This window comes from Chlorocebus sabaeus, chromosome 11, assembly GCF_047675955.1.
Source record: "Chlorocebus sabaeus isolate Y175 chromosome 11, mChlSab1.0.hap1, whole genome shotgun sequence".
Taxonomy (NCBI): domain Eukaryota; kingdom Metazoa; phylum Chordata; class Mammalia; order Primates; family Cercopithecidae; genus Chlorocebus; species Chlorocebus sabaeus.
This window is the reverse complement of record NC_132914.1, coordinates 94,176,171-94,198,209: the sequence shown is the minus strand read 5'-3', so window position 1 is coordinate 94,198,209 and position 22,039 is coordinate 94,176,171. Positions and strand designations below refer to the sequence as shown.

The 22,039-nt window shown below is 36.9% G+C and overlaps 1 protein-coding gene across 4 annotated transcripts in view; it reads right to left on the bottom strand.

The window, feature by feature from the left end:
* CFAP54 (cilia and flagella associated protein 54) overlaps positions 1 to 22,039 on the bottom strand; it is a 377,198-nt gene that overhangs the window by 5,766 nt on the left and 349,393 nt on the right. For 3 of the 4 annotated variants that reach the window (XM_008004317.3, XM_037996664.2, XM_037996665.2), the window contains one exon: positions 8,517 to 8,646. In XM_008004317.3, coding sequence (XP_008002508.3) covers positions 8,527 to 8,646 — 120 coding nt within the window. In that variant the 3' untranslated portion in view covers positions 8,517 to 8,526. Of the gene's footprint in view, positions 1 to 8,425; positions 8,647 to 22,039 lie in introns of those variants that run through there. The other variant, XM_073021022.1, reaches the window with a different exon arrangement.

Here is a 22,039-nt window from a genome sequence, read left to right as displayed (position 1 = left end):
CTCTTTTCTCTACTTTTGAATTTGAGTTGTAGCACCTCAAGCAGAACTATGTACTTGCAGTTACCCGAACTGCTGAAGCCCTACTTGTATACTGTGTTTATTCTGGATGCAATGTCAAGATTGATCAACCAACTTATTTCAAGCAGTTCGAAGAATCAGCCTTTGAAGTCTTGAGAAATAGCCATTTTGGTATGTTTTTTTCCATACAACCCAAAATATATTTGAAAAATATTTTTAACCAGCAAAATTGTTCTAAGAAAAACAAAAAAACACATTATTTTTCCTCATACAAAAATTAAACTGTTTTTAAGGTCAATAAAAACATTTCTTTCCTTGATATCCCTCCCTTGCTATATGTCTCCCAAATCGTTTTAAACTAATTAGTCAGAAATTAATATTGTTTTGCAAAAATAAAAGAAATGACAAATCCTTGAAAGAAAAGTCTACAGTCCTTGAAATGATCTATAAAATGTGTGTTATTTTCCTGGGGGCTGCTATTGAAGACAGTTTTTTTTTTTTTTTTAATGGGATGTTATTATCAGGACTCACAGGAAAACTTATTTTCTGGAATGAGTACCAGGATCACTAATAGCAATGCATCTCCTAAGTATGTGGTCTGTTTTCCCTTAAAATGCTGTTGATCTTGTAAAGCACTGTATTTACTTGTTAACAAGTGCTGCAGGAAAGCATACAGCCAATCCATGGTTGACTCCTAGTGAATGTAAAGGATAAATGGCACGTTAAAAAAAAATAAAAGAAAAAGAAAAGGGCTCAACTCCTGGCTCCATCTTACTTTTCTACCATGTCTTCTTTGCTTAATTTTTCCTGTCTGGTTTTAATTAATCTTATCATTATTTTGAATGCATACTTATAAGCTACCTTAAATTTTTTGAGCAAGTTCAAATATGAATAACTAAATGGTCTAGATTAGACTGCCACAATTTAAAAAATAAGAACCATTGAACCATAAACAAAAATGGAAAGGAAAATGAGAATGTAAAAAAAAAAATTCACAAAAATATATAAAAAGAGTTTGTATTCTTGTTATTGAGGGATCTTGGAAATCTAAAAAAAAAAAAAAAAAAAAAAGATGAACATACAAGTAAAAAATTGAGCAAAGATCCTGAAGAAGCATGACAACAGAAAAATATATAGTGGACCAAACAATGTGAAAAACATTCAACCTTAGAAGTAGTCAGATAAATATAAATATAAACTTAAGAATACATTTTTGTACAAAGTGGGAACATAAATTTATTTGTTTCCTTGAAATCTACCTACTTTGGTCCCTGACCTCAAGGAGAGGGGAGATATGCAAACAAGCACATGCAAAATACAATGAGTGTGATAAGAGCACCTATGTGTTACATGGAGACACCAGGGAGGAAGTGGTACGGACAGCCTCCGTGGTGGAGGAGACGCCTGGGTTGAGTCCGGAATGAAGACTTGAGGCCATTAGGTATGAGTCTTTTTTAAAAAATTGATGAATAAAAATTGTATATATTTATCGTGTACAAACATGTTATTCTGAAATATATATATACATTGATTATTATTATAGAATAGCTAAATTGAGCCAATTGATATATGCATTTCCTCACATACTTATTTTTTGTGGTGAGAACAGTTAAGATCTTCTCTCAGCAATTTTCGAGTGTACAACACATTGTTACTAACCATAGTCATTATTTTGTACAACAGAACTCCTGAACACATTCTTCCTGTTAAATTGAAATTTTGTATTTTTTGACCAACATCTCAACAGCCCCTCCCCTAGTCCCTGGTAACCACTCTCTACTTTTATGAGTTTAACTTTTTTAGATTCCATATATAAGTGAGATCATACAGTATTTGTCTTTCTATGCCTGCCTTATTTAACTTAGCGTAATGTCCTCCAAGTTCATCCACGTTGTGGCAAATGCCATAATTTCCTTACTTTTTAAGGCGGAATAGTATTTCATTACGTATACACACACATTCCACATTTTATTTAGCCATTCATTCATTGATGGAGACTTAGTTGATTCCATATGCTGGCTATTGAGAATAATGCTGCAATGAACACAGGAGGGCAGATATCTCTTAGACATGTTGATTTCATTTCCTTTGGATATATAGCCAGTAGTTAGATTGCTGGATCAGATGTGAGCTTTCTGAAGGAAAGGACTGCCTAAGTGTCACTGCTTGTGTGCACAGCCCCTGGCATAGTACTGGAATTTGATACACATTTTTTAAAATAAAGAGAAAGGACATTTTTGCCAGGAAGCAAAGGACCAGACTAATTAATAAGATCTATCAAATGATATGCTTGAATGAATGAGCTCAGTTTGTCAGAGAAATACTAATGTATCCATGAAAAAGAGATTAAATGACCAGCCTCCAAAGGACAAAATGAAGATTTAATTTTTTCCCTCCTATGGATCATTATATATACTTTATTACTAGGAAAACAAACTCTGGACAATTCCTTTGGCCCTAATTATATCTTGATCATTCTAACTGCATTTCATCCAAACCCCAGCAGGTCTAAACATTTTCAACTTGACCATTTTCCCAGTCAATAAGCTCTGAAAAGGCCTGTCTGTGTTACACTTAGGGAATATAAACAGTTGACTCAAATCTCAATACTTTTCCAAACATTGTTTTGTTTTATTTCTGGCTACTAGGGAAAATAATTAGATAGGCTATAGAAAATGTATTTAAATATTAACAATGGTTATTTTACAGTGGTCGACTTCTGGGTAACTTATTTTCACCTTTCAATATTTTGTAGATTTTCTACATTAGTTCCAAATTGCTTTTATAATAAGAAAATCAATCCATTAAATTCTTGTGAATCTTGTGGGGAAAAATTAAATTAGGCAAGTTTTGAAACTACTTAGAAATATCTGAATTTTTTAGAAATCTACTCAGTTTTCACATCATGTACAATTTAAAGGGATGGTTCAGGGTGGTTTGTACTTGGGCAGAATCTGGTTTTAGACCTATTCCATTCTAAGCTGTTAAATACAAAATGTATTAAAGTTATCTTAAATATCAAACAAGAACAAAAGCAATTAATTTTGAATAGTCCCCAAAGTTCCAGTTGAAAATGGTTATTTTTACAGGGCTCATATATTACAGGTTATGTTACCAATTATTACTCGTTGTAAAAAAATTCCCATGCCTCTTAACCCAGCTTTTAACTAATGAATTTAATTACGAAGAAAACTGCTGTCACCGAAACCTTCTTCTTAATCATGCCTGTACTTATGACAAAAAATATCTGTTGCTATGGAAATTTTAGAGACAAAGTTGCAATTCATAAGGCTCCACTGAAGTGAAAAGTGGAAATAGAAAATGAGTGTTGGTAAAGAGAAAATTCTTTCTTAATATATTTTTTTAACATCAAAATTATGGATGATAGGTGGATTTTACAAGTAAATCTCATTTTGCATAACAGTTGTGTAAAAAGTTCTGCATATATCTAATTTTGGAAAATCAAATAATTTAAAGTATAATGATGAACTTACAATGGATAGGAATCGAACAGGGAATCTGACTCAATTTAATTAAACATTTATTAAGGCTCTACTATCTCATATTAAAATTTAATATTTTCATAGATTGAGTTTTCTAAAATTGGGCATATGTATATAGTTTAACATTAGTTTCAAAATGATTTTTAGTTGTCATTAAAACCCAAAATAATGAAACCAGATGTGAACTACTCAGTTCCAGTCATATAATGAGATGAGAATCGTAGTTCAATTTATTAGTTATTTACTGATAGGTGAGCCAATAACTATACGAAGCTTGCGAGCCAACAAGATGAAGGGAATCGATGTGTTTGTTTTTAATTTATGATACACATTATGTATGCAAAAGAAGTAGAGACCAATATAATAAACATTCAGCTTAAGAGAGAAAATTTTACAAAGACAAATGAAACCTCCTGAGCATTTTCCCTAGAGTTCATCCTCCCTCCTTTATCCAAGAGGTGACCACAAACCTGAATTTGGTGTCAACCATTAATGAATTTGTGTTAAAAATATTTTTAGTATATATGTACTCAGCCATAAATACTATGTGTTTTGCCTGTATTTAAGCTTTATACAAATGGTATACAATGGTATCTTTTTACATATATCCTGCAACACTTGATTTTCTTTGACTAGACCTGCTTTTGAGATGAATCCAGATTGACATATATCTCTGTTATTAATCCATTTATGAATGTTGTTTAGTATTTCATTATTTATTTATAACTTCTATAAAATATTATCCTGTATGACTATGCCACTATTTCTTTATCCATTCCACCTGATGGATATTTCATAGGTTTTCCTTTGTTTTTACTACTATAATCAATGCATCAGAAATTTGCACAAGTCTTGCTGGGCAAATAGGTCAGAGCTCATATTGTAGAATATACTATAGCATTTCAAATGAGAGAAAATGGCAAAGAGTAGTTAAGCAGTGGACTTCTGGGTTCACTGTTTTCTCCCCTAACCCCATTAGGGCCTTGTTCAATCCTATGCCTACATAGATAATATTAAATAAATAATAATATTTAAATCTTTTTTATGGATGAAGATGTGCTGGATGACATGTATATTTCATTTAAGTTTTCAGGTTTTATGGGCACCCTATAAGTTCCATGAAGTATTAGGAAAAACAATGTGCCCAGTCTCAAACTGAATGTAACCTAAAGTAATGTGGAGCAGGCTCATACACTTATGACACTCTTGAGCTACTGTTTTAAGGTTGTTATATAAAAATACTACAAAACTATGTGTCCAAGGACACTGTTAAGAGCCAAATGAGCAGGGCACCTTCAAGTGCTCTAGGAGTCCTTGGAGGCAGACACCCTTCTGCATGGTCATTTGAACTGGATGGAGGGATTTGCATGATGTTGCTAAAAAGGGGAAGGAAGAGCAATGCAGACTGCAGGCAGAAACCGTTTCTGGACAGTACATTTCTACTCTCCAGAAATTTACTATTTCCCCCCTGCAATTCAGTGACGAACAAGTTGGCTGAGCTGGGGACTATGAAGTGCCTATGCATGAAGTGAACCAAGACCACCACATTTAAGCCTCTGAATAGCTGGCAGGTGGTCAATTTCTAAAGCAATCTCTTGGAGGTTGACATGGAGAAAGATACGGGAAGTGCTGCAGTTTCATTACCTATCACGTAGCTGCTGGCATGGGCTTCTCTTCCCTCTTTCCTGACTTCCCTCCCCTGTGTCTGCTCCCCTTCTTCTCCCCCTTTCAGCTTGCCTCCTGTCATTCTCTGATATAATTAAAACAAATAGAAAACATTGCAGGTGTCTACTATAAAGCATTTGCAGATACTGTATATTTTTAAAAACCAGCTGCAAATTGTGTAATTTGGTCTTTAAAAAAAACTCTGAAAGACATTTCTGGAAATAAACACATCTTTCATCCTGCAGATTTTGAATTTTCTTTTTGTTTGTACTTCAGCCCAGTTCATCATCATTTCCTTACCGCCTTGCACAGAAAGTTACAGCTTTAACTAGTGAGTGTTGCTCCTATTTTAGAAAAGATAGGGAATTTTGGAATGATGGTTTAAAATGGGGAAACTGTTACTGTATGGTCTGGTGCAGTTTTAGACAGTATTTTTCTCAGGCAAAACAACACTCAAGAATAACAGCATCTGTAAGAACTGAAAGTGAAGAAAAAAATAAAAGAAAAAAAAAGTGCTGAAATGTTATCCGCAATAGTTGGAAGGGATCTGCCTTCCCCAGAGGAAACCAATATATTAGCACAGATAACAGATAACATTGGGGGCCCCCTTCCATGGATTCTTGGGGCATCCATTCAGATCTGCAAGTCATTTTTTAAAATCTGCCCCCAGGGCAGATGACAGGTGTCCCAGTTTTAGCTTGAACCTCAGCTATGTCTTCCTCTCCCTTTACTATCCAATTTCCTAGAGCTATGGAGTGGGTAGAAGAAAGGTGCAGAGGAGGCCAACTTAACGGTGAAGAGCTCAGATTCTTCTGGGAGGATTTAAATCCTGGCTCTACTTCCGACTAACTCTGATTGTTAGCCAAGTTATTTAACTGCTTTATGTTTTTGTTTCCTTGTCTATAATATGGGGTCAGTAATACTGTGTGCATCATGGTCATTAATCTTGTGAAGACAGAGGGAGAAAATGCACTGAAGCACTTACAAATATGTGCCTGGCAGGTAAATGCTCCAGAAAGGGTAGGCAATAATGGTAGCAGTAATGATGGTGGAGTGTTGGTGATACCTCCACCTCCTTCCTTTTTTTAGAACTCCACAGTGCCATCTTTCCTGGATTATATCCATCCATTCATCCATCCATCCATCCCTCCATCCATCCATCCCTCTATCCATCCAACAAATATTATAGACCTATGTGCCAGGTATTGTTCTAGGGTTCTATAAAAATAGTACAAGCACTTATGTTCACTAAAGTAAAGAAAAATGAAAGTATCTAACTAGTAAAGACTTATTAGTGACAAAAACCAGAAGATGTGCATTTGTATTCACAGGAAATTAGCATGAAGTTGAGGTAAGTGGTCTTGGTTATGAGTCATGCTGTTTCTACACCTGTAATAAATGTGTAGTTACTCTGTTGCACCTTTCTTGACCTTGGTAACTAGCTTTGCATAATAAATTAAACTCCCACCATTGAGAAATGCAAACTCTTCAAAGTGATCTCTAACCCAGCAAAGAAATGTGCAAACCCCAGTCTCAGACCAAAGGACTCAGAAGCCATCTTCACATAAGAGCCATTACCATCCAAATGGCTTTTCTGTTTGAATCAAATTTTATTTCATATGAGGGTATAGACATCAGGCAACAATTTTTCCCTTTGAATTCATGAGTAAATATTTGGTTCTTCTTCTCTTTCATTAAAACATGCTTTCCTATCGGTCTTCCTGTCTTTTGTTTCTTTCCCTTTCATTATATCTTGCATTCTTATCTGCCCTGGAGACCAGGCCATCATTCATTCCACTCATTCCTTTCATTCATCCAATATTTACTAAACGCGTACTAGTGTCAGGAACTTGTCACTTCTCTCCTCAGTCGCTTGTAATGGCACCCTATCATCTACTGATTCAATCCTGAAGTCTTCATTCTAGTGCTCCTTACAGTTTATTTTCCATCATGACTGTGCACACTCCAGGTAGGTCACAGTCAAGTCCTTTGAATATAAACCATATGTATTTTTATTTTTATGCCTCTGTTCTCCTCCAGTGCGCCCCCTTCTAGCAAAATTTTTAGCAAATTTTCAACTACCAAAATCCTTCTTATCCTTAAATGCTTTGCTAAAGGCTTGTTTCCTCTACATTGTATTGTAGAACAATTCTACCTTCGCTGTTCCCAGACTTTAGAACTTCATAGATGTCTACATTTAAAAGCTTAGGGACTAACATAAAGTTGCTATTTTTTCTTATATTATCAAAGGAGATTATTTTAAAATGCCAACTGCCAGCTACTATTACTGTTGCTTCATTTTTTTAAAAAAAGGCCTTTTTAATACTAGCAGGAAATTCAGAATAGAAGATGATACATTAAACCAATTTAGCTTTAGAAAAACACATTTGTGTTGTTATTTTTTTTAAACCAGGAGTATTCATTCACTGACTAGCATGTGGGAAGAATTCACATGTGGCATTTTTAGATGATAGACAAGATGAGTCAGAAATGCACAGTCCTTTTCCAATTTGGCAGGGAAACAATGCTCCCAGCACTCTATTATTACATCAGGCATTGTGTTAAGCACCTTATTACTTCAACTCACCTAATTAATACACACAGCAATCCTATAGGATAGATACTAACATTCCCATTCTACAGATGAGAAAATAAAAGCTTACAGAATTTAAGTTAATTCCCCAAAGTAAACCCAGGTTTATACAATTCTAAAGCTGGCACCCTAAAATTCTATGCAATATTGCCTCTCAGAAGTATAAAATATGGAAGGTCTCATTTGCTTCCCAAACCATTTAGAGAATTTCCAAAATTGAAATTACCACATGTTGGGGTTTAATCGAGGGTTCTTCAAGACTAGCGTTAGTGACATTCTGGACTTGATAATTCTTTGTTGTGGGAGCCGTCTTGTGCATTGTAGGATGTTTACTCACTGGATGCCACTAGTACTCTCCAGTGATAACAACCAAATACATCTCCAGACACTCTCAAATGTCACCTAATGGACAAAATCACTCCCAATTGAGAACCACTGGTTTAATCCAATCTTGCTTTATGGACCTGTCCAAAAACAACCTAAATGACTCCAAACGTGAAAACAGTTGCACTGTGCAAAAACTTATTTTCTATGAATAGCTCTGTAATACAGTTTTAATAAGCAACAGCAGTGTCATTTAATTCAAATACAATTTAAGACATTCCTCAAAATAATAATTTTTTAAAAAAATTTAGCTTGTGTAAAAAAACGATTTTATTTTTGTTGTTATAAGAGGACCATTCCAAAAACTTAGTTCAAACCAAGAGAAACAACAATTAAATCCTTCATAAGGTTACCGTATAATGTTCAGGGAATAATTGACACTATCCAGTTGAAAAGGCTTCCTCCTGATAAAATGCAACCATTAGCCAGATCAAAAAGTCTCTCAAGATTGAATATAGATGGCAGCGAGATATCAAATGGGACCTGAGGAAAAGCATAAAAGTGTTCATGAAATGCATTGTTTCAAACTGTTGACAAAGTTTTCAAAATACCCAAATACCAATTTCTAATAATTTTATATGAAAGATAGTTAACTTGTGTGCCCCAGGTGAGGCACAGTTTCATACCTCTAAACTGCCGAAATGGCACATACATCATTCTACATCCTATTAAGATTCATACATGAGCCTATAAAACAGCAAACACTTCTAAAAATATGGACTATTTGTATTTAGGTAATCATTGTACACGGTTCTAAATGTAAGACTTTTGGCCCTTCTCCTAATAAAACACTTTCCTGCATAACAGACTGACCAGTTGACAAATCTCCCTCTCTCATTTGGAGCATAAGTCTTGACACAGTGAAGAAGGACGCACCAGAAAATTATGTTTGGAGATCAGTGCATCTGAAAGAGGCACCGTGTTACCCCGAGCGAGAGCTAGTACAGCCAAAGTCATCCTGGGCAGGCTGAAAAAATGGAAAGTAAAGACTGCTTTTGTGGTCATAGCATTGGTTATTGATTGGGGGAAGGACAGGGAGGAGAGAACAAAAATGAAGGAAAGAAAACAAATGTTTGCTGGGGACCCACTTCATGACAATCTAGGTATATACTTGTGTAGAATGACCACAATGAGTTACAGCCTTGTGGGTCCGAAGCCTGGTTAAAAAACAAACAAACAAAAAAATTAAATAATAAGTTTTTACTAATTTATTGTCTACTTGTTAAATGAGCCAGTCATTTGTTTTATTCTTAAAAAAACATAATGAACCTAAATGTGGATATTCCATTTGGAGGCTGGTTTTTGTTAACTTTTTTGTCACTTTATTAGATTAAAAAAAAGATAAAGTATTCCAGTGTTTTCCATAACTACAAACAATAAAGAGGTGAATAAATAAAAAATTAATAATATTCGCCTTCCTTGATCAGTCCTAATATAATCAATGTTTCCAGATTGGAGGGTATCCTTTCAGATGGTTTTTTTTTTTTTTTTTTTTAAATTAAATTATTAGGTTCATTATTTGCTTTTTCAATTAGCAATATGTAAGATAAATCCCTCCTTAATCAATTCAGGGAGGCAGAATAATTACATGGTGTTAAGAATGTGCATCCTGGGGTCTGACGTGGTAGCTCACGCCTGTAATCCCAACACTTTGGGAGGCTGAGGCTGGAGGATCACAAGGTCGGGAGTTCAAGACCAGCCTGGCCAACACAGTGAAACCCCGTGTCTACTAAAAATACAAAAAATTAACCAGGCATGGCGGTGGGTGCCTATAATCCCAGCTACTAGAGAGGCTGAGGCAGAAGAATTGCTTGAACCCAGGAGGCGGAGATTGCAGCAAGCCGAGATTATGCCATTGTACTCCAGACCGGGCAAAACTCCATCTCAAAAAAAAAGAAAAAGTGTGCATTCTGGAGTAGGACTGCTTAGTTCAAATTCAGACCTCACCACTTACCAGCTATGTGAAACTGGGTAAAATGTTTGATCTGTTTGAACTTTAATTTCCACATGCATAAAATAGGAATTATCTATTTTGAATAGATTTTTGTATAGGGTATAAATAAGAGGTTCAGCTTCAGTCTTCTGCTTATGGCTAGCCAACTACCCCAGCACCATTTATTGAACAGGAAGCCTTTTCCCCTTGCTTGTTTTTGTCACCTTTGTTGAAAATCAGATGGTCATAGGTATGTGGCAACATTTCTGGGTTCTCTATTCTGTTCCATTGGTCTATGTGCCTGTTTTTGTACCAGTGCCATGCTGTTGTGGTTACTGTAGTCCCGTAGTGTAGTTTGAAGTCAAGTAACATACTATCTCTAGTTTTGTTCTTTTTGCTTAAGATTGCCTTGGCTATTCAGGCTCTCTTTTGGTTCCATAATTTTAGTTCTATTAATTTTAAAATAGTTTTTTCTAGTTCTGTGAAGAATGTTGTTGGCAGTTTGATAAGAATAGCATTGAATCTGTAAATTGCTCTGGACAGTATGGCCATTTTAATGATATTGATTCTTCATATCCATGAGCATGGGATGCTTTTCCATTTGTTTGTATCTTTCCTGATTTCTTTGAGCATGTTCCATAATTCTCATTGCAGGGATCTTTCACCTCCATGGTCAGCTGTATTCCTAGGTATTTTATTCTTTTTGTGGCAATTGTGAATAGTATTGGCTTTCCAAAACTATACAAACCCTGAAAGATAACCTAGGCAATACCATCCTGGACATGGGAATGAGCAAAGATTTCATGACAAAGACACTAAAAACAATCACAACAAAAGCAAAACTTGGCAAGTGGGATCTAATTAAACTTAAGAGCTTCTGTACAGCAAAAGAAACTATAAGAGTAAACAGACAACCTAGAGAATGGGAGACCATATTTGCAAACTATGCATCTGATGAATGTCTAATATCCAGCATCTATGAGGAACTGACACCAAATTTACAAGAGAAAAACAATCACACTAAAAAACGGGCAAAGGACATGAACAGACACTTCAAAAGAGGACATACATGCACCCAAGTAGAATATGAGTAAAAGTTCAATATCACTGATCATTAGAAAAATGCAAATCAAAATGACTATGAGATACCATCTCATACCTGTTATATTAAAAAGTCAAAAAATAACAGATGCTGGTAAGGTTGCAGAGAAAAAGGGAACATTATACACTGTTGGTGGGAGTGTAACTTAGTTCAACCATTGTGGAAAGTAGTATGGCAATTCCTCAAAGAGCTAAAAGTGGAACTATCATTAGACCCAATAATCCCATTACTGGTTATGTACCCAGAGAAATATAAATCATTCTACCATTAAGACTTCAGACAAGCACACAAATGTTCATTGCAGCACTATTCACAATAGCAAAGACATGTGTATTGGTCCATTTTCATACAGCTATAAAGAGCTGCCTGAGACTGGGCAATTTATAGGAAAAGAGGTTTAATTGACTCACAGTTCCACATGGCTGGGGAGGGCTCGGAAACTTATAATCATGGCAGAAAGCAAAGGGAAAGCAAGCAACTTCTTCGCAGGGTTGGAGGAAAGAGAGAACAAAGGAGGAAGAGCCACTTTTAAGCTACCGGATCTCATGAGAACTCACTATCACAAGAACAGCATGGAGGACACCACTCCCATTATCCAATCACCTCCCACCAGGTCCCTCCTTGACACATGGGAATCACAATTTGAGATGAGATTTGGGTAGGGACACAGAGCCAAGCCATATCAACATGGAATCAACCTAAATGCCCATCAATGACAGATTGGATAAGGTAAATGTGGTACATATACACCATGGAACACTATGCAGCCATGAAAAAGAACGTGATCATGTCTTTTGTGAAATATGGATGAAACTAGAGGCTATTATCCTCAGCAAACTAACACAGGAACAGAAAAACAAATACCACATTTTCACTTAAAAGTGGAAGCTAAATGATGAGAACTTATGAACACAAAGAAGGAAGAAACAGACACCAGGGTCGCCTTGTGGATGGAAAGTGGGCAGAGGGAGAGGAGCAGAAAAGATAACCATTGGGTACTGGGTTTGATAAGATTTGGCTGTGTTCCCACTCAAATCTCATCTTGAACTGTAGTTCCCATAATCCCCATGTGTCACAGGAGGGACCCAGTGGGAGGTAACTGAATCATGGGGACAGCTACCTCCATACTGTTCTTGTGATAGTGAGTTCTCAAGAGATCTGATGGTTTTATAAAGGGCTTTTCCCTCACCTCACTCTGCACTTCTCCTTGCTGCTGCCATGTGAAGAAGGATGTGTTTGCTTCCCCTTCCACCATGATTGTAAGTTTCCTGAGGCTTCCTCAGCCCTGCAGAACTGTGAGTATATCAAACCTCTTTTCTTTACAAATTACCCAGTATCAGGTGTGTCTTTATTAGCAGCATGAGAACAGACTAATATAGTAAGTTGGTAACAGAAGTGGGATACTGGTGTAAAGATACCTGAAAATGTGGAAGTGACTTTGGAACTGAGTAACAGGCAGAGGTTGGGGACAGTTTGGAGGGCTAAGAAGAAGACAGGAAAATATGGAAAAGTTAGGAACTTCCTAGAGACTTGGAGGGCTCAGAAGACAGGAAGATGTGAGAAAGTTTGGAACTTCCTGGAGACTTGTTGAATGGCTTTGACCAAAATGCTGATAGTGATGTGGACAATAAAGTCCAGGATGAGGTGGTCTCAGATGGAGATGAGGAACTTCTTGGAAACTAGAGCAAAGGTGATGCTTGTTATGCTTTAGCAAAGAGACTGGCAGCACTTTGCCCCTGCCCTCCCTAGAGATCTGCGGAACTCTGAACTTCAGAGAGATAATTTAGGGTATCTGGCAGAAGAAATTTCTAAGCGGCAAAGTGCTCAAGAGGAAGCAGAGCATAAAAGTTTGGAAAATTTGCAGCCTGACAATGCAGTAAAAAAGAAAAACTCATTTTCTGGGGAGAAATTCAAGCCTGCTGCAGAAATTTGCATATGTAACAAGGAGCCAAATGTTAATCACCAAGACAATGGAGAAAATGTCACAATTTATGCTCCAGGGCATGTCAGAGACCTTCGGGGCAGGCCCAGGGCCTAGGAGGGAAAAATGGTTTCAGGGGCTGGGTCCAGGATGGCTCCTGCCGTGTACAGCCTAGGGACTTGGTGCCCTGCCTCCCAGTTGCTCCAGCCTTGGCTAAAAGGGGCCAAGGTACAGCTCAGGCCATGGCATCAGAGTGAAAGCCCCAAGCCTTGGCAGCTTCCACATGGTGTTGAGCCTGTGGGTGCACAGAACTAAAGAATTGAGGTTTGGGAACCTCCACCTAGATTTCAGAGGATGTATGGAAACACCTGGATGTCCATGTAGAGTATGCTGTAGGGGCAGGGCCCTCATGGAGAACCTCTGCTAGGGCAGTGCAGAAAAAAAATGTGGGGTCAGAGGTCCCATACAGAGTCCCCACTTGGGCACTGCCTAGTGGAACTGTGAGAAAAGGGCCACCATCCTCCAGACCCCAGAATGGTAGATCCACTGATGGCTTGCACTGTGCACCTGGAAAAGCCACAGACACTTAACACCAGGCCATGGGGGTGTTGGGCTATACCCTGCAAACCCACAGGGGCAGAGCTGCCCAAGGCTGTGAGGGTCCACCTCTTGCACCAGCAAGCCCTGGGTGTGTGACATGGAGTCAAAGGAGATCACTTCGGAACTTTAAGGTTTAATGACTGCCCTATTGGATTTTGGACTTGCATGGGGCCTGTAGCCCCTTTATTTTAGCCAATTTCTCCCATTTGGAATGGGTGTATTTATCCAATGTCTGTACCCCCATTGTATCTAGGAAGTAACTAACCTCCTTTTGATTTTATAGGTTTATAGGTGGCAGGGCCTTGCCTTGTCTCAGATGAGACTTTGGACTTGGACTTTTGAGTTAATGCTGGAATGAATTAAGACTTTGGGGGACTGTTAGATGGGCCTGATTGTGTTTTGAATTGTGAGGACATGAGATTTGGGAGGGGCCAGGGGCAGAATGATACGGTGTGGCTGGGTCCCCACCCAAATCTCATCTTGAACTATAGTTCCCATATTCCCCATGTGTTGTGAGAGGGACCTGGTGGGAGGTAATTTAATCATGGAGGCAGTTACCATCATACTGTTCTTGTAATAGTGAGTGAGTTCTCATGAGATCTGATGGTTTTACAAGGGTCTTTTCCCCCACTTCCCTCCACACTTCTCCTTGCTGGCCCCATGTGAAGAAGGACATGTTGGCTTCCCCTTCTGCCATGACTGTAAGTTTCCTGTGGCCTCCCTGGTTCTGCAGAACTATGAGTCAATTGAACCTCTTTCCTTTACAAATTACCCAGTCTTAGATATGTCTTTATTTAGAATGGACTAATAACAGGCTTAATTCCTGGGTGATAAAACAATCTGTATAACAAAGCCCCATGACATGAGTTTACCTATGTAACAAACCTTCACATGTATCCCAAACCTAATATAAAAGTTAAAAAAGAAATTATAATAGTTCCTATATCATTTTGTTACAAGGATTAAATGAGTTTATTCAAATAAAACATAGAATGGTACCTGGCACACAATGATGACTCAATAAAGGCTACATATGATTATTATTATTGAACACATCCTTTTAAATGGCTACCTAATACTTCATGGACTGGCTGTATCCTGATTTATACAATCATTCTCTATAGAGGATTTTTCTAGTTTTTGTACATGCTTGCTTATTTATATATATTCTTGGGTACAAATGCTTTCAATTTTTGTACTATTGACTCTCTAAAGTCATTTTATTTAGTCATATGCCATTTACCTTTTACACTTTAACATGTATTACCAGAACTACTTTCCAAATATGTTGGGGCAATTATCATTTCAACCAGCAATATATGAGGGCTTCCCTACACTCAAGGTAATATATTAGAGGATGTTACACATCTTTGTTATTGTTGTTATTTTGCTACTATTTTTTATTCAGAAAAATACAATAAATATTTTGGCAAGCTAATGTTAATTGGCTTATTAATATGTTGAAATTATATGTGTTTACCATGATTATTATGGTTGTATCTCTTTGCTACTTAACTGCACTGAATAGTCCACCTATTTTATAGTAATGAATTATCTCATGTCTGACTTAATCCTTTTAGCAGATAATCAAGGTAAAACAAAGAAATAATAATTAGCATTAATATATTTGTATTTTGTTTTGTGCTCTATTGCTTTCACTGTGGAATTCTTTCCATGTTAAAGATAGGAATGGCTTTTTTAAAAAAATCAAGTGGCTACATTAATTTCACTTAACATTAGCGTTGTCTTCATGACATAATTTATATATTAGATACAAATAGAGCATTTTGGTCTTTGACCTTGTCATTGAACCTCCAGAAACAAGTGGTCATTTGTCAAAGGATGAAGATTAATTGCTTAGTTTATTTATGGAGGCCACAAGTGAAAGCTACAGATTAAAAAGATAAAATAAAGCAGTTGTCACCCAGGAGTTATTCATCCTTGTTGGTCCTCAGGAGAACACAAACTACCCTAAAATGTCAGAACCAACCCTTGTGTTATTATGCCTTCCTTTCTAGACATTCCAGGCATTTTAAACCCCTTGGTAGACAAGTCAGATACTTCAAATTTTAGTTATTTCTATCATGCTAAAATACAGTGTTCTATATTTTCCTCTTGCCAAACACAATTCTTTTAAGTAAAAAGCAAAAATTCTTTTAGGTAAAAATTCTTCTGATTGAATTATAACATGTAGACAGAAAAGGAGGAGAAGTCATAAATGTGCAACTTGCATATACACTTTTTTTTCAAAATGAACATATTCATGTAATCATCACCCAGGTCAAGAAATAGAACATGGTCAGCACTCAAGGAGTCTTCCTGGTGCTCCCTCCTAGTCACCAACCAGGGGTGTGTGTGTGTGTGTGTGTGTGCATGTGTGTGTATATATATGTCTTTGTTTTTACTGTATATGAATAGCATCTTGCAATATGTAATCTTTCCTGTCTGGCTTTTTTGAGTTTCATCCATGTTGTTGAGTAAAGCAATAGTTTGTTCACTCTTATTGATACATAGTTTTCATTGTATGAATGTGACACAATTTATTCATTTTTGCAGTTGATATTCAGTTGAGTTACTTCCAATTTTTTGGTGTTATGAATAAAAATATCTTTTGATGCATACATGTCACATTTCTATTAGGCGTATACATGAAAATGGAATTTGCTGGGCCATCAGGTACATGTATATTCCTCTTTAAGCTGATTCTACAAAACAGTTTTCTGTTTTATATTTTCCACCATCTCCAGTTTTTCCACATCTTCACAAACTCTGACAATTTCTTTTTAAAACTGTCTCTGTTCTGGTATGTTTTGCATGTGTCGCATACCATCGTACTATGTTTTTAATGTCACATCCCTGAAAACTAGTAACACTGAACTTAAGTATAGGTCTCTGTTGACGTACAGGTCTTTGGTCCAATTTATATTGAGGTGTCCTTTTCTCATTCATATATATAGGAATTCTTAATATAATCTAGAAACAGGTCCTTTTTGGAGTATATATAAAAATTTCTCCCACTCTGTGGCTTGCCATTTTGCCCTTTTGATGGCATCTTAAAATATAGTCCAATCCATCAGTCTTTTCTTTATGATTCATACTTTTAAACATATATCCTATTTATGAAAGCTTTGCTAACACCAAGGTCATGAAGATAATCTCTTATTATTTCCTCTAGCTTTATTGTTTTATCTTCCACATTTATTGCCACAATCAATTTGGAATTCACTTTGTATATTCGGTAAAGTAAGGGTTGAGGTGCATTATTTTTAGATATCCAATTGACCCAACTCATTTATTGAAAAGATGAGTTACCTCTGTCATAAATCATGGGACTGCATATGTATGGATCTCTTCCTGGACTTATTATATATAAACACAATTAGAGAGTCCAGATAGAATGAAGAGAGAGCATCTCTATTCTATAAATATATGAAGACTATCTACCTACCTACCTACCTACCCTCTCTAAATCTATTTACCTATACTTACTGCAATCTCACACAGTGTTATTGTAGTTCTTTAATGAGATTTGATAGTTAGAAGTTTAAGTCCCTCCACTTTTGTTCCTTTTAGATGGTCTTAGCTATTCTGGGTCCTTTGTATATCCATGTGAATTTTCTGGTACTACTATAAATGAGAGTTTAATTTTTTTAATTTCTGAGTATTGCTTCTGCTATATAGGAATAAAATTATATTTCCAGTGATAGTACAGATAGCTACTTTGCTAAATTCACTTATTCATTCTAAGAGTTATTCTGAAGACTATTTTGGATTTTCTATGTCTGTGAATAATGAAAGCTTGCTTTCTTTCTTTCCCATACTTAAACCTGTTAAAAATTCTTCCTTTATTTCACAGGCTAAGAACTCCCATACAATGTTAATTAGAAGTGATGATAGAGTATTACTAACAAATGATTAGCTGATTTTACAATTCAGGAGATAGGGGAGGGTTTTTCAAATGAACAGTACAGAAAAGTTGTCTGTTATTAAAACTACATCTTTTTCTTTACTTATATCCTGTACTATTTTTGTTAAATTTATTCCTAGGCATTTTATAATTTTGCCACTATTTTTAAAATTTCTATTTTAAATTATTATTCCTAGAAGAAAGAAATATTAATTTTATATCCAGCCACTTTATCAGATTCTCTTAGTTCAAATCATTTCTAAAAACTCTTGGGTTTGGGTTTTAAAAAGATAGTATTTACAAATAAATATAAGTTTGCCTGTTATTTCTTAATATTTATGTTTACATATTTTATTCTCTTGCCTTATTACAAAAGCTAAAACTTTCAAAATAATCTGAATTCACAGAGGAGATAATGAGCCTTATTATTTGTAAAACCACTACTTAAATTAGGAATAGAATTAGAATTAGGAAACCACCTAAATATGGTCAGGATACATTTATGAAGCAAATATTTTACTAAATATTAGCATTAAAAAGCCACTACCTTCAAAATCATGAAGACAAGTTTTTAAAATGTTAAGTTAGGTGAAAATGGTAAATTTATTTCGTAGTCATAGCACATCAATGTCATAAATATTAAGTGAACTTGAATGTGCTTTAGGAAGTCAGAGTTATACCTTCTCCTCCAGAGTTCAAGATTTTTTAAAAAATAATAAAATTTACATAATTTCAAATAAAATGATAGCATTAAAAGGTAAAGTATTTCTTTCAGGACATTTCTTGACCTGTATTAAAGTGAGCCCACATAACTTTTCACAAAGTGATATGGTTTTTACACTGATATGGTTTGGCTCTGTGTCCCCACCCAAATCTCATCTCAGATTGTAATCACCACCTGTCAAGGGAGGCACCTGGTGAGAGGTGATTGGATCATGGGGGTGGTTTCCTCCATGCTATTCTCCTGAAAGTGAGGGAGTTCTCAGGAGATCTGATTGCTCGATAAGTGTCTGGCATTTCCCCTGCTTGTTCTCTCTCTTGCCTGCTGCCATGTAAGATATGCCTTGCTTCCCCTTTGCCTTGCGCTGTGATTGTAAGTTTCCTGAGGCCTCCCCAGCCATGTAGAACCGTGAGTCAATTAAACCTCCTTTCTTTACAAATTACCCAATTTCAGGTAGTATCTTTAGGACAGTGTGAAAATGAACTACTACACACACCCATGAGACCTGGAGACTTGAAGGGACTTGCCCAAGGTCCCTCAGCTATTTAGTGTCAGAGCCAGGATCCACACCCAGGCAGACAGGCTCTCAGAACATGTCCCTCTCCAATCTGCAGCACTGCCACTCCCCTACCTGACAACTATGCTCTGAGTTCCCTTTCATCATGTCTGTCAACCATTGGCCAGTCCAAGGCTCTCCATGAAACACTCCTGCTTCGTGCAGCCTCTCCCACTCCCCTGACTGAGACTCCTGCTCTGCCCTTGGCTCAGTGCTGTTTTTTTTGTTTTGTTTTGTTTTGTTTTTTAAGTCGGAGCCTCACCCTCTGGAGTACAATGGTGCAATCTTGGATCACTGCAATCTCCGCCTCTCGGGAGGCCATTCTCCTGCCTCAGCCTCCCAAGTAGCTGAGAGAATGCGCCCGGCTACTTTTTTTTTTTTTTTTAAGTAGAGACAGGGTTTCACCATGTTAGCCAGGCTAGTCTTGAACTCCTGACCTCAAGTGATCTGCCCACCTTGGCCTCCCAAAGTTCTGGGATTACAGGTGTAGCCACTGTGCCCGGCTGTGCTCTCTTGACAAGCTTTTCCAGCTCAGCTTTTGGAAATTTTACAGATGACTCTAGGGTTGCCATAGGGAATTAGAAATCTTTTATGTTTGCTTGCTTGTTATAAATATCTTTGAGCCCAAATTGTCCGGGAAAGGGTACAAAGGTTCCATTCCCTAGGTCAGGAAAGGCTTTGTGGAGATGAAGGAATAAAACAGACTGGCAGATAAAAGACTGTGCATTAGTTAGCTCAACTAGGTTACACTTGAAGGAGCTATTTGAAAGAAACAGTGATTATTTTGTCTGCCTAGAGAGGATGAAAGTCTGAAATAGTAAGAAGAAGGGAAAGGAAATTAATCAGTGGGGGCATACTGAAGGGGGTTCATTAATATCTGGCCTGAATTGAACTTGTTTGGAAAATTTTTGAAAGCCATTAGAGAGTTAAAGGTTATTTGCAAATGCTTTATTTTATATGAGTTTCTGCATGATTACTAGCTTCTATCATAATAAAGATTTTATTACTTGTGCTCTTGTGTTCCAACAATTTTCCTTAATCAAAAGGAAAATCATGTAGTCTTCAAAGAATCTATGATTTTTCTCAATCCAATTAGATTTTGTTGAGCACCTACTCTGAGGCCTCTTCCTTCTCTCTGCACACTGTCAGTTACCTTTTCATCAATTCTAAGCATTCCATGACCAAAAAAAAGAGGGGGAGGAGCCAAATTCTTACTAATAAATTAGGCTTGCCTATTCTTTTAATTGATAAAAGTGCGATATTGAACAACTGAGAGATTTGTGATATGGATGGATTTAACTTTGCCTCCTTTCAAAAATCTTAAAGCACAGGGAGCAAGAGCCATGAAAAAAACTTTAACAGCTTCAAGGTAAGAAAGCAAATATTATTTTCATCCAGCATTCTCACATATAAGTTTCTCTACCATGTTTTCTATTTTTTCTTAATACATCACTTTTCTCTGAAGTTAATGATTTATTGGATTTTTTTCTAGACTGGGGAAAAACATGCATTCTAAAGTAGAAAGGATAATATGACACTAGCTTACTTAAGAATCAATATCATGAATGACTGGTGATCCATCTCACAAAAGTTCCGGATGAGAGGGACCTAGATATATTTGCTTTCACTGCACTTTATATGATTAAGAAAATCCCAATACCAGCAATAATAGATATTATTCTCCCCAATCTAACAGGAATAGCATCCAACTCTTAGGAAGGTAACAGCGCTTTTCCACAGCTCTGCCAAACCACAGAAATTTCACACTTTGTGAAGAAAGAGATTATCTTTTCATCACTCTAACTTTTGTGTTAATAAAACTTTAAACATGACAAAAAAGGTGTTTTATTTAACATAATATGAGATCAAATGGTTATATTGGTGAGATGGTAGAAATCTTTTTTTTTTTTTTCCTGAGACAGAGTCTTGCTCTGTCGCCAGGCTGGAGTGCAATGGTGCAATCTCAGCTCACTGCAACCTCTGCCTCCCAGGTTCAAGTGATTCTTCCTGCCTCAACCTCCCCAGTAGCTGGGACAACAGGCACATGCCACCACACCCAGCTAATTGTGTATTTTTAGTAGAGATGGGGTTTCACCACGTTGGCGAGGATGGTCTTGATCTCTTGACCTCGTGATCCACCCGCCTTGGCCTCCCAAAGTGTTGGGATTACAGGCATGAGCCACTGTGCCCAGCCAGTAGAAATCTTTTAATATTAAATATTAAATAAATAACATTATTTTGGTTGGGCACGGTGGCTCATGCTTGTAATCCCAGCATTTTGGAAGACTGAGGCAGGCAGATCACTTGAGGTAAGAAGTTCAAGACCAGCCTGTCTAACATGCTAAAACCCCATCTCTACTAAAAATACAAAAATTAGTCAGGTGTGGTAGTGCATGCCTGTAATGCCAACTACTCAGGAGGCTGAGGCAGGCGAATCACTCAAACCCAGGAGGTGGAGGTTACAGTGAGTCAAGATTGTGCCAGTGCACTCCAGCCTGGGCAACAGAGCAAAACACCGTCTCAAAAACAAAACAAAAATAACATTATTGTAAAAGGCATTTTGCAGAGAATAAGAAAATTGGAAATTAGAGAGAAGATGTAGGAGAGAAAGCATTTGTACAGGGAATTGGTTCAAATGTTACATTATCTAAGAATAGAAGAATAGATTATTCTTGAATCATCATCACCATCACTACCATTGTCATTGTCACTTTACGACTGAGCCACAGCTGGGCCTGGCATTTCCTTGAGCTCTACAGCAGAATGCATCTATTAATAAAGGACAGTTCTTGCTTAGACACATCATCCCATTGCAGAGACAACCAAACATTTCAGCCAAATCCAAAACATTTCAACAACATGAGGGGTTCTGTCTCCCTTCTCACATCTAAGTGGATGTTTTGAACAGTGGTCTCTTTATTGGAATGCATGAGAAGCACCTCCATGAGACAAGATATATTGCAGGAAACTGCAGCCACTGAAATATATGTTTAAAAGCCAATTTCAAGTTATGTTTATTGTTTAGAGTTGTGGTATAATAAAGAATAAACATTTGGTCTTTGTCCTGGGTTCCTGGCACAGAGCTCCTAAAACAGCTGGAATTGACAATCCTTTATATACTAAGGGGTAGGGGGAG